This window comes from Bidens hawaiensis, unplaced genomic scaffold (assembly GCF_021521415.1).
Source record: "Bidens hawaiensis isolate Kalapana, Puna unplaced genomic scaffold, B.hawaiensis_p1.1 tig00016565_1, whole genome shotgun sequence".
Lineage (NCBI taxonomy): Eukaryota > Viridiplantae > Streptophyta > Magnoliopsida > Asterales > Asteraceae > Bidens > Bidens hawaiensis.
Window position 1 is genome coordinate 227,839 of NW_027492520.1, and position 12,405 is coordinate 240,243.

General features: G+C 35.6%; 2 protein-coding genes across 3 annotated transcripts; one reads left to right on the plus strand and one right to left on the minus strand.

The window, feature by feature from the left end:
- The first annotated feature begins 178 nt into the window (after window positions 1-178).
- Window positions 179-2,773, plus strand: LOC143551762 (protein WHAT'S THIS FACTOR 9, mitochondrial-like). Its single transcript, XM_077042123.1, has 3 exons — window positions 179-818; window positions 1,486-1,777; window positions 2,283-2,773. The coding sequence occupies exons 1-3, from the start codon at window positions 179-181 to the stop codon at window positions 2,629-2,631; spliced, it is 1,281 nt and encodes a 426-aa protein (XP_076898238.1). The 3' UTR covers window positions 2,632-2,773.
- An 866-nt stretch (window positions 2,774-3,639) lies between these two features.
- Window positions 3,640-12,405, minus strand: LOC143551779 (kinesin-like protein KIN-7K, chloroplastic). 2 transcript variants are annotated; one of them, XM_077042139.1, is made up of 23 exons: window positions 12,058-12,405; window positions 11,081-11,178; window positions 10,037-10,126; window positions 9,793-9,845; window positions 9,574-9,639; window positions 9,435-9,488; window positions 8,978-9,037; window positions 8,503-8,581; window positions 8,217-8,284; window positions 7,656-7,718; window positions 7,345-7,449; window positions 7,137-7,241; window positions 6,929-7,036; window positions 6,708-6,854; window positions 6,344-6,529; window positions 5,942-6,100; window positions 5,494-5,712; window positions 5,265-5,405; window positions 5,061-5,186; window positions 4,927-4,977; window positions 4,757-4,804; window positions 4,534-4,653; window positions 3,640-4,358 (listed from the first exon to the last, which is right to left on the minus strand). In XM_077042139.1, exons 1-23 carry the CDS (start codon window positions 12,282-12,284, stop codon window positions 3,783-3,785), a joined length of 2,949 nt encoding a protein of 982 aa, XP_076898254.1. In that variant the 5' UTR covers window positions 12,285-12,405; the 3' UTR covers window positions 3,640-3,782. The 2 variants fall into 2 exon arrangements, with proteins under 2 accessions (XP_076898254.1, XP_076898255.1); XM_077042140.1 differs by lacking the exon at window positions 12,058-12,405 and adding an exon at window positions 11,885-11,913.

The following is a 12,405-nucleotide window of genomic DNA, read 5'->3' on the forward strand; positions in this document are numbered from 1 at the left end:
CCGAGAATAACCAAAGAATGATAGATGTGATTAATAAAAACACTCGGTTCAATTTTCACTTGTTCCGTAAACAAACCGTTTGATTCAGTTCAGTTTATAAACGAGCCGAGCAACGAGCAAACCTCACTCAGTCCACAACTAAAAGACCATGATCCACCGGCAACTGAGTTCACAAACCATGAACAAGTTCAGAACCACCACCATCACCACTCTCCAAACCACCATAAACCACCAGCAACACCGTACGATCACCAAAGTCCGGTTAAAATGGGTCCCAAACCACTCACTCGACAACCAAATCTCCATCCACACCGACCTCAAAGCCGCCACTCTCCTCAAAGACGCCATCATCCACCGCCCACCCCATTTCCTCACCGCCAAAACCCTCTCCAACACCCAAAAACCCCTCGGTCTCACCGTACCCACCTTCCGCTTCATCCGACGCTACCCGACTCTTTTCGAAGAGTACCCACATCCCAAATACCCCTCATTACCTTGTTTTAAGCTCACCAACATTGCAATTAACTTACATAAGCTGGAAAATAATATTTACCAGAATCAAGAAAATAAGATTGTTGAGAAGCTGTGTAGGTTGTTGATGATGAGTAGAGATAGGCAATTGCCCGTTCGGGCGGTTCATTCGTTGCGGTGGGATTTGGGGTTTCCTTATGATTATGATAGAATTCTAGTTGAGAAATACCCTGATAAGTTTAGGATTGTCAACGATTCGAACGGGTTACCAAGCTTGAAGCTTGTGAATTGGGTTGATGAGTTCGCGGTTTCCGAGCTTCAAAAGAGCAATGAATTGAACAACAATGGTGTGTTTTTTTAACGTTTTGGTGTTATTTGGGTCGGGTTGTTAAGGTTTTTGCTGGGAAAAAGTGACAAATGTTTTTTTGGATCGGGTTGTTATTAATATTATTCTGAATGACAAATGTTTCTCCTGCTTAAGGATGCAAACGAGCAGAGTTTGAGCTTCAGCCTCGAATAGGTCGTTTAGTTATGAAGCCTGAGCTTGATCCTTATATGAGAAGCTCGTTTAGGCTTGTTGAACCTTCACGAGTCTTGTGCGTTTTTGAGTTTTATCTATTATGGTTGGGAAAAAGTGACCTGATAACTAGCCCATTTAAAGTTCGGTTTTCGGGTTTAGAAGTAACATGAAAAAAAAGTGTTTTTTTTTTCAGAATATTATCAAACTTTATTGTATTACTAATAAAATTTCATCAAACAATATGATATGATAGTGTTCAAAAGTCACAAAACAAACTATAATCCCAAAACTTAATATTCCAAATGCCAAAGATAATAAATGTTTGGGTTTCGGTGTTCGGGTTTTTTGCTGGGAAAAAGTGACCCGTTAACCGACTCATTTAAGGTATGGGCTGGTCGGGTTTTTCTGGTATTCTCTAATTTGGGTAGCCTTATATTCGGGTAAAAATGACAGCACTGTGTAAACCAGTAATTCTAAACTACTCCTTTGCCCAGGTGGTGATGATTATTATAGGAGGTTTACGAGAGGTCAAAGCGCGTTGACTTTCCCGTTAAGTTTTCCTAGAGGTTACGGGTTACAAAAGAAGGTGAAATCATGGATGGACGAGTTTCAAAAACTGCCGTACATATCTCCGTATGAAGATTCAAGTAAAATTGATCCAAACAGTGAGTTAATGGAGAAGAGGATTGTTGGTGTTCTTCATGAGTTATTGAGTTTAACCGTTTACAAGAAAACCAAAAGAAATTACTTGAGGCACTTGACTGATGAATACAATATGCCATTCAGGTACTCGTAAGTCATAACCGAAGCGAACCTTTAAATGAGAAGTTCGTTTGTTTAATAAACGGACAAACATGGACATGAATATGAACACATGTCTCGTTCGTTATTTACGTTCGTTCACTTATGTTCGTTTACTTTTAATAGGTTTTATACTTTTAACTCAATTATGTTCGTTCATCTTTGTTCAGCTACGTTTGTCCGTAAACGAACACGGACTCGTTCATTTTGTTAACGAACAAACACGAACAAGAAAATCTCGTTTGTTTAAATTCTTGTTCGGTTGTTTGTTCAGTTAAAGTTGAACGAAGTCACGAACGGACATGAACATGCTTTGTTCGTGTTCGTTCGGTTCGTTTACATGCCTACATTCAGGTTATTTAATATCATAAATATTTACCGGTCATTATTATTTATCAGGGTTTATTTGTCTCTAGCCACGGGGCCGTTAATCCGTTATACGCTTGTTTAACACTTTGTTCAGATATTAATTCCAGTCTCTTTTACACAGGTTTACACGAATCGTCACACGGTATCCCGGGATCTTTTACCTTTCATTGAAGTGTAAGACAACGTCCGTGGCATTAAAAGAAGGTTATAATAAGGGGAGATTAGTGAAACCTTGCGAAATCGCAAAGTATAGAGGGAAGTTTCATCATGTTATGAGGACCGGATTGGTTTACCGGAAGAAAGGGTTGGAAATGTTGCCTGAGTTAGGCAAATTGGTTGAAGATGATACGATCGATGGACAAGATGATGATGACAATGCCACAAATGATGAAGAGGATGAATCGAGTGGCGAATGGGTCGATCACGAAGACGGAGATTCAGAGTTTGATGATGTTTCTGATCGAGATTAGCTAGCAAATCGTGTTAGAAGATTGCGATTGCATACACAGAGAGGTAATTTATTCTAGAGCGGATTTCGTTAACACTAGTTGTATCATTTTTGTTTTTTATAAATTATATTTTGGTGATATAGATGCATGCCATCATTATAGGCAAGAAACTGTTTAACCATATATACTACATGTTTAATTAAACGTGTCGTTCACCTCAACGCTAACACGGATGTGGTCGACAAGCGGGCATGACACGTTTAACTCGTGTAACTTCGTTACAATTCATGATCACCAAACCGCCTGTCTTGCCACCACCATAAGATACCCGAGCTGCATATTGCATCAAGTCATCTAAGGATTTTGCTAATGACGCTTTCTCGTTAAATAAAGCTGTAGCCAATCCGGTCTTGCCAATGCCATTCAGAAGGTCAAAGTTGACCACGTCATGAGAAACGTTTGGGATATTCAGACTGCGTGCTGCCACATCAGTCGCTACGAGATGTTTTGCCACTCTTGAATGATCTCAGATTCTCAGTTAAATGTCTAAAATACCCCCTTGGTGTTATTAAACATCATGTTTAGCTTTTTTGTTGTGCTCATATCATCTTCAATGGTAGTTGCAGGGAACCCGTTACTATACAGCCGATGTTCCAAGTGATTCGGCGTCCTTTGTCTCAGGAGTTAATCATTTGCAAGATTTTAAATTTGACTAGAAGATTTGACCTAAAAAACTCGAAGACCAACCAAAGCATCCCGTCTTTTATCATTTACTATTTTTTTTATTTAGGGATAAACCTTTTTGTAAGTTTAATACAATATTATGTTTGCGAAAAGAATTATTATTATTAATTTACTTTTTTTTTGTCATAAACCTCTAGAATCGCCAAAACCGAACTGTCATACCATTAAAACTTGCCAGTTCAACCACAACCCAACCAGCTCGGTTTGCATTTACATACTTGGCCAAACCGAACCGTAAACATCTTTAGATATTAGAACCAAAACGTTTCACCAAATATGTTTTACATGAATAACTTGATTTGTACAATAAGCTCCTACAATAAGTTAAAAAGCCACACCTCTTTACACACCGCACACTCCAAATTCCTAACCCATAAACACTACCACTATTCCTATTTCTTTTACCTGAAAACTCAAATCTCCTTAAACTACACAAACTCATTTCTTTCGCCGTAACTTTCAAATCCTTCGACCCCTTGACTCGACTCGGACACATCAGCATTGTTTCCTTGTAATTTCCTTAGCTTTGCAACCACAACCCACATATTCGCCAGCTCGTTTTCAAGATACGCCTCTCTCTGCTTCGACTCCTCAACAGTTTTCTGTAAATCTGATTCAAATTGTTCCTTTTCAGAAAGCATGGCTTCATAAGCCGCCTCTCGTTCTCTGCTTAACGCAAGTTCTCTCCTTAACTCTGATTGTGTAGGACTAGGTTCTTTTTGTTTGGAATACGATGTGTTGTTGTCTTTACGCCCGTTTTTAGTGGGTCTACGGTGGTGGCTCGGGGAGTTTTTGTGGGACGCCAGCTCAGCGGATAGTTTCTCGTTGTGGTTCATTAGTTTTGTAACTTCTTCGGATAGTGCTTTTAGCTCAACTGCGGCTGCTGAGGCTAAGCCTTTGGCATATGAGCTTTCTTCTGCTAGTTTTTTGTTTCGGGCTTCTAATTGCTCGTTTGACTCCGTCAACTCGGTTACTTTTTCTTTCAGTTTTTCGACCTCATGTCCCTGTTTGATGCATCAATGGCACACATATTAGTTTGCATGCTGCTTTGATTCAAATATTATATATGTGTCGGTTGTTATAACATAAACATATTTGAGGGTCGATAAGCGGTAGATTAATCTCTTAACAGGCAAAATTGAACCTGAAAATGTAAGTATTGCAAGTATGGGAACGAACCTGAGATTGACGAATCATCATCATTCTGGCATCTTTTTCTGCATCCAATTCACTCTGAGAGGCGGAAAGTTGCTGTTTCAAGGAGTCGATTGTTTCTTGTAGTCCTTTGCATTCATCGATCTGGATGTAACATAAAATCTCACAATATCATAAGCAAGAAAAATGATAAATGTTGTATGGAAAAATAATCATATTGGCACGGCCGCACGGGATGGGTTATTACCTTTTGGTTTAGCTGCTCTTGGAGTACTCTATTATCCCCTGCTTTGACCTGGATAAATAGATAGAACAATATGTCTTGATTAAATCATAATGTTTCGGAAACTACACATTTCAATAAATTACCAAAACACCCCTATGATGTGTGTGTGCGCGTTTTTCAAGATAGCATACCTCAAGCTCAAAGGTTTTCTCACTTAGTTGTGCTTCTAGCTCAGAAACAGACTGCATAATATAGAAATTTCACTTTAGGACATTATTATTACAATAATAATCTGAACCCTTGAAATGAATGTTTTAGAAATTACTCGTGTTTGTTCGTCATCATCCATCTTGTGAGAAGATGATACAAAAGAGCTACCAATCTTGTCTTCTAGTTGTTTGATTTCATCATTCTTCAAATTTATCTGTTCACTCAATCGGGCGATCTCCACCTGTAGGTTAAAGAAACTCTCATCAGTGAAGGTATAAGCAAAAGTTACAGCCGATGAAAGAATTAAGTTACAAGTTACATTTATAAATTCTCGCTCAGAGTCTCTTGAAGCATCCAATGACAACCGCTTGAGAGCGCTTAATTGAATTGCCATCTCTTCAGACAATATCTTTTGCTGCTCCTTAAGAAGGTCAATTTGGTCAATTGTTTTTATGCTGATCTGTCAATCACATACAAAAGTGAAAGAAATGTAAATGTCAAATCACGTTTGAAAATGGACATTGATAAAAATGAAGGGAAATACTTACTAGAGGGCATACTTGTTGCAAGAAGGTATCCTCGTTAAGTTCTTGATCTAGTGGGTCCCCAGGTGAGAATTCAGCGGATCTCAGATCAGTTGGCAAAGAGTGTGAATGTCTGGGTTCAGCAGGATTATCTGCTTGAGGAGTCGAAGGCGAGCTGATAGATTTGGGCCCACTTGATTTATCACTTGTACTGGTCAAAGCTCCAGAGATACTGTCACGCCTCTAGTAAAAGCAATAGTTTAAAATTATTAATAAACCTCATAAGGTAGATTCAAAGAATTATTATTAATAAATTATAAAATACATGTTTTAATAATTATTGTTATTTGTTAATGAATTACAAAAGACATGTTTTTATAGGCAAGGTACTAATACTTGATACATCAAAGTATGTTAATTTTGCAATAACAATATAATAATAATCAAAGCAAGAATTGAATAGGGAACTTACTCGTGGTTTCAACCAATTAAGTAATCCGGGCTTTTTGGTCTTCTTATCTTCCTTCAGGACATCGTTATTATTTTCAACACTTCCATCAAGAGAAACATACAACTCAGAGTTTTCATCATCCACGATTAGATCACGTTTTCTTTGCGGTAGATATGCAAGCTGGCCAGAACAAGAGATTGTTTAGATCATATAAGTACCATTTGCTTGTAAACTGGTCAATTCGGGTTGTATTTTATCTCAAACAGGCCAATTCAAAAGGTTTAGCAAAATGAGGAAGAGATCATAAGGGTTCAAAGTTGCTCAAAGGCTATTCATAATACATCTTAAATCTTTTTATTCAAAATCCAGATCGTTACCATAATAATATTGTTTATGTAATCATAATTACTGCATTAAGGTTACCTCTTCTTCTCCAAAAGAATGTCTTCTTCTTAAAGTTGGCCGATGAGGTGGAAGTCTAGACGAAGGCGAAGATTTGGTGGAAACTAGGATTAATTTGGTCAACCTTTGTATCCGGCTTAACAAAGCAGCTTTGGCTTCTTCTTCTTGCTCCAATCTTGATTGCAGCTTCATTTGACCATCTTCAAGCTTTAAACATCACAGATAGCCAAAATAAACTAGATTAATAATAATAATAATAATAATAATAATAATAATAATAATAATAAACAGCTTACAAAGAATACAATTTCGGACTATTTCATGGCTTTCATTATTTCAGAACAAAGCATGTGGTTTAAAGAAATATTATGATTGAAGAAAGTACCTTTTGTTTAAGAAGAAAAATGTCCTCGCCTCCATTGTCATTAAATTGAGGAACTACAACAATGCCACTTTTTAACTGTTCTAGCTCCTCCTTCAGTAATCGAATTTCATTTTGGTATTTCTTTATAAGGGATTTCTCATCAATGATCTGCAAAAAAGATAGGCCTGCTTTAATATACTCACTTTTAAGGAACCAAAGATTTAAACGTTTAATGTCTATACCCTATTTTGTGCAGCCTGAATTTCAATGTGTTTTGCACGGTGGGCAAACTTTAATGTATTATACGTCTCCTCTGAATTGCTTGATGAGGGAGTAACAGTGCATATAAGCTAAAAAACGATGTAAATCAGTACAATATTATGGTTAAAAGGACAGTGTTTCCTAAAACAGTAAAACCTGATTAATTTAAAACTTGTATACAAGACTTACAGAAACTCGTCCATGGCCACTTAATGAAGATTGAAGAATCCTAGTCAATTTTGAGTCTCTGTATGGTATATGACCTGCCCTCACATCTGTCAATTTGAATATAACCTGTGCCAGTTTAAAGTAAGTAAACTCTAAAAGATATCCAATTATGAATATAATATAGCAAACTATTACACTGATAAACTAATGGCAATTATTGAGGCCTCACAGTTCCAAGAGTTAGAAGACTTTTATTTATATAAGATCCTTCTTTTTGACGAACACCAACTGTCTCAGCTTTAGAGCTCTCAGAGCCTGCAAGATCTATGAGGTTCTGCAATAGAAGGTGAAATAAAGAATGATTATAACTAATATGATATAAACAAGTGATAGTACTTTTATAACAATGAGCCGACAATGCTTGTTATTTTTAAACAATTTATGGAAAAAGAACTGTTGATAAAATCATACTAACTGTGACAAGTTAACGTTGATAAAAGCAGAAAAATGAGAAAATAAAAGGTGGGTTCAAAAGCATACCAACTGTGACAAGTTAACATCCCCATCGTCACCATATTCACCGCACGGGCTACTCTCTATTGTCTGTTAGAAACCAGAGAAGTAATATAACATTAACAAATAACTAACCCAGAGAAAAAAAAGGCATGAATAAACAAAATAACAGTAACCGAGATAATACAAGATCAAGTAGTGGTGAATGTTTAGATAAAAGAGAACCTCAGTCTTAAAACATCAGCATTTTAGTCATTTTAATTTAGTGTGAAAGAGGGTCCGTCTCATATGCATGTTTCAAGTATGTACATGCAAAGTGCAAACTACTAATTACTCCAAACTGTTGCAACTTCATGTTACTTATAACTAATGTGCATACCTACATAGACGTTTTACCATCCATTGTTGATGATTACATCACCTAAGAAGCATTCTAATCAAATCAATATAAGTATACTTTACTGAATTAATGCCTTAGTCACTATGCATCACGCACTGTATACCATGTTCAATTTATTGTTATGTGCAAATTAAAACTTCTATTAACATGAAAGAAAGAGAATTATCCAAGCTAATTCAGAAGGTTACCAAAGTAAATATTGTGTGACTTCTGCTGCTGAGCAAGTTGAAGTTTGTCGAACCAACATGCCTGTGTTCTGTTATAACAAAGAACAAAAGAATGGAAGATCAGTGACATTTAAAAAGTGAAAGGATCAAATAACAAATTTTTAATTACCCATAGGGTAGAAACTGCCTAAAAAGATATTATACCACTGATATCAGTCCAAAAAAACAAAGACAAATCTTTTTAAATGACCTAGCATCTGGGACGTAAGAGCCTTAAATGCACGATTATAAGACAAAAAATACAAACCTTCTCCAGCTGCAATAAGGGAAAGCGCATGGGCAGGAGATAGCACAACTTCCTCCTTAACACCTTCAACAAAAGTTCCCTACAAGCAATAATTATCACATAATTCTCATTCAGTCATTCAGAATTGTTAAGGTCTACAGATATAGACCAGGATGCTTTCAAGACAAGGGACAGCTATTAATTAAATAAGGGCATTAACATGGGATCTAGAATAATGATGGAACAGTATACCATAATATTAGTAATGTATGGTAAGAGATCAAATTTATCAGGTATTCAGGTCCAACATCCAAGTTTCACAAGTGATTATGATATGCAGTTCTGTATGCCAATAAAATAAAGCTTCCCTACTTTAAGCAATTGTGCTTTTGTGAAAACTATTACTAAGCTGATGACTTAAGCTCAAAATTTCATTGAAGAAAAAATGGAGACAAAATGAGAAAGCAAGTATCAGAGTGAGATGCAACAAAATTACCTGACTATCCTCCCTTATTCTTAAATTTTGCCCCGCTGGATTCAACAAGTCATTAACAACCTGAAGAAAACAGAAAAAAAATAAGATTTCAGTATTATATAATAAGAGTCTAATGCATCTGCAATATATGGCTAAGAAAAACTAGCACCAGGGTGGTTACAGAGTATACAATAATAGTAAAAGACAAATTACATTCAACACTAAACAAACTAAAAGAAACCAATACATAATATAGTGAAGATATAAGTTGATGCATGAAGGACTTCAAGTAAAACACATAAAAGTACCAAGAACCTATGGTAAAAAATAAAAAATGATAATCAACAAGTATATAGACAATTAAAGCCGATGAAGATTGTGGCAAAGGTAGGACCGACCCGTTATTAGGAAAGAAAATATTAAGATAAGGTATATCTAACAATTTGTGAGCGCCAAAATTGATTGTTCAGAAGCCTACCTCATTATAAATTTCCAAATATGAGACACGAAGAAGAAATTCACGGCTTGGGGTCTGAAAATATGCAAATATTATCAGATGTTCCTCTTAAAACAAGTACAGCTTGCATATATGGTATCAAAAGTTTAGCGATACGTACCTCTTGAATTATACTGAAAACATCTTTTACTGCCAATGGTATTATTCCAGGAGACCTCTGATCACCCTGATTTGCGTATATGAAAAAGAATAATCAAAACAGATACATCAGAATGCAATACACACAGAGATCATGACGGCTTTAAGGTTAATTTATTCATGTGGCCAATGGAAGTTGAGATGTTAAGAACCGATACTGTAAAGAAAAAATTGTACTTACATGCATGGTGTGAGTCTTTCCACTACTTGAAACACCATATGCAAAGATAGTCCCTGATATTGAAATAGGTCAAAGAATATTCATGTGAGGTAATGCAGACATATACAGTGAACTGATAACTAAGATTAGAAAACTATTGGTCTAATAATGCTTAAGTTACTCTTATATGGCAAACAGTGAACTTATTCTAATACCTTTGACTACATAGAATAATAAAACTGCATAAAGTATCAAAATTACTTACCATTAACGCCTTCCATAGCGCCACCAACAACATGATGGGCTGCGATATCGTATACATGTCGTGTTGTTGTGGTAGGCCCAAACACCCGGTCTATACATGAAAAAAGATGAGATTCACAATGTCAATCAAGATATCCAAATCTCAAATATATTCAGTTTCAAAGAACCATCTATAATAGAAAATTTTGTAATGTGGAAGTGAAAGCTTATACGAAGATAACGTGAAATACACTAAATTTGGATCTATAAACAAAATCAACCTAATATACCTACACATAGCATGTTGAAAACTAAAACTAAGATAAAATAACAAAAAAAGCTAACAAAGGCATCTTCCTTCATTCAGAGATTTTATATAGGACTAAAAGATGAGCCAAGACCCATCTTTAGGAATCATAATCTAAACAGTTCTGATTGCTGAGAGTGATCAAATGAGTTTAATCATGAACTAGCCAGCCCTCTACTCTTACAATAGCTGGTCAATGGATCGACACATAATACTGAGATACAGCAAGTATATTGACTTAGATAAAAAAAACCACTACTCATACTTAAACAAGGCATACAGATTCATGGAGACAGTGGCCTAGGGCTCAACTAACATGGTCAAAAGTCAAAACCACTACTCAGATTCATACAAATCTATAAAAAAGATGTACAATAGTACACTTCCAATCTCTATATTGGCTTGTGATAAACAACCTCATATACTTAACACATACCCATATTATTCTTAATGATTTGGGGCCTCAAAACTCCAAACAACAGTATCAAACTCAGTCATAATCTCAACATACAACTACTTATTTCTTCACATCTTATTTCTTCTATGGTCTTATTACTCAGTTTATTTCATCATTACCTTTTCAATTTGTTCTCTACTCTCATACGCTAATATCAGTTACAGCGCAGTGTTTGCAGCATAGAATCCAAGTTCTAAAACACAAATTACTGTCAGTGTGTGTTTCACTTAGCTAATTGGTGATTACTATATTCAACAACTAAATACAAGTATGTTTCACTGTAACTCCATAAACTACCATACCGTATGCATAAGCTATCGACGGATTATGTTCATTCCGCACAATTGTTTCTCCATCCGCATACCACGCAATCTCCTCCCCCTGCCGGATTTCCCTAGGACTATCAAAATAAAATTAAAGTTACTTAACTGAAAACATTAGCCTAACTTAACATTAACCACAAAATGAATCAAATAATACGATAATATCACATTAACCTAGGTTAACATTAATCACAAAACGGATCAAATAGCATCACATTAAACCGAAACATTAACCTAACTTAACATTAAACCACAAAACGCATCAAATAACATCACATTAAACCGAAAACATTAACCTAACTTAACGCTAATCACAAAATGAATCAAATAACATCACATTAAACTAACTTAATATTAATCACAAAATGAATCAAATAATACGATAATATCATATTTAACCGAAAACATTAACCTAACTTAACATTAATCACAAAAGAAATAAAATAATATCACATTTAACCAAAAACATTAACCTAACTTAATATAATGATATCACATTTATCCAGAAATATTCACCTAATTTAACATTAACCACAAAACACATCAATTAACATCACATTTAACCGAAAACACTAACCTAACTTAACATTAATCACAAAACGAATCAAATAATACGATAATATCACATTAAACCGAAAACATTAACCTAACTTAATAAGTTAATATTAATCGCAAAATGAATCAAATAACATGATAAAATCACATACAACCGAAAACATTAACCAAACTTAACATTAACCACAAAACAAATCAATTAACATCACATTAGCCTAATTCAATCACCTGAGCGGCCGAAACCGGACCGTAACCGTCACATTAACCTAACTCAATATTAATTAACCACAAAACGAATCAAATAGCATCACATTTAACCTAAACTTAACATTAACCACAAAACAAATCAAATAACAAGATAGCATCATACATAACCGAACACATTAACCTAATTCAATCACCTGAGCGGCCGAAACCGGACCGTAACCGTGACATTCTCCTTGGATCTCTCTGAACTCTCCGGTTGAAAGCACCGCGGCTTGCTCTTCGCCGACGAAGCCGGCGAACTCATATTATTACTATTACTATTATTATTATCCACCGAAGCTTCCAGAACATGCTTCGAAGACGACGTCGTTGACGATGCCGGTGAGTTCGCATACTTCGAACTCGATTTCCTTGCTTTCATTATTATATTATTATTTATAAACAGTCGAAGAGTAATATTATTAAGTTGTTATTGTGTTAGTTAGGGTTTGAATTGAAGGAGATGATGGTGTATGTATGAGACTGGTAATGTGTGTGTGTGT

What these genes read in the sequence shown, in the direction of transcription:
- LOC143551762 (XM_077042123.1), top strand. Translation starts at nt 179, where the DNA reads ATGAACAAGTTCAGAACCACCACCATCACCACTCTCCAAACCACCATA. An exon ending in CAATGAATTGAACAACAATG is followed by an intron (nt 819 to 1,485) that starts GTGTGTTTTTTT and finishes TCCTTTGCCCAG; the next exon opens with GTGGTGATGATTATTATAGG. An exon ending in GAATACAATATGCCATTCAG is followed by an intron (nt 1,778 to 2,282) that starts GTACTCGTAAGT and finishes TCTTTTACACAG; the next exon opens with GTTTACACGAATCGTCACAC.
- LOC143551779 (XM_077042139.1), bottom strand. Translation starts at nt 12,284, where the DNA reads ATGAAAGCAAGGAAATCGAGTTCGAAGTATGCGAACTCACCGGCATCG. An exon ending in GTGGCCATGGACGAGTTTCT is followed by an intron (nt 7,037 to 7,136) that starts GTAAGTCTTGTA and finishes ATCGTTTTTTAG; the next exon opens with CTTATATGCACTGTTACTCC. An exon ending in ATGATGACGAACAAACACGA is followed by an intron (nt 4,978 to 5,060) that starts GTAATTTCTAAA and finishes TATATTATGCAG; the next exon opens with TCTGTTTCTGAGCTAGAAGC.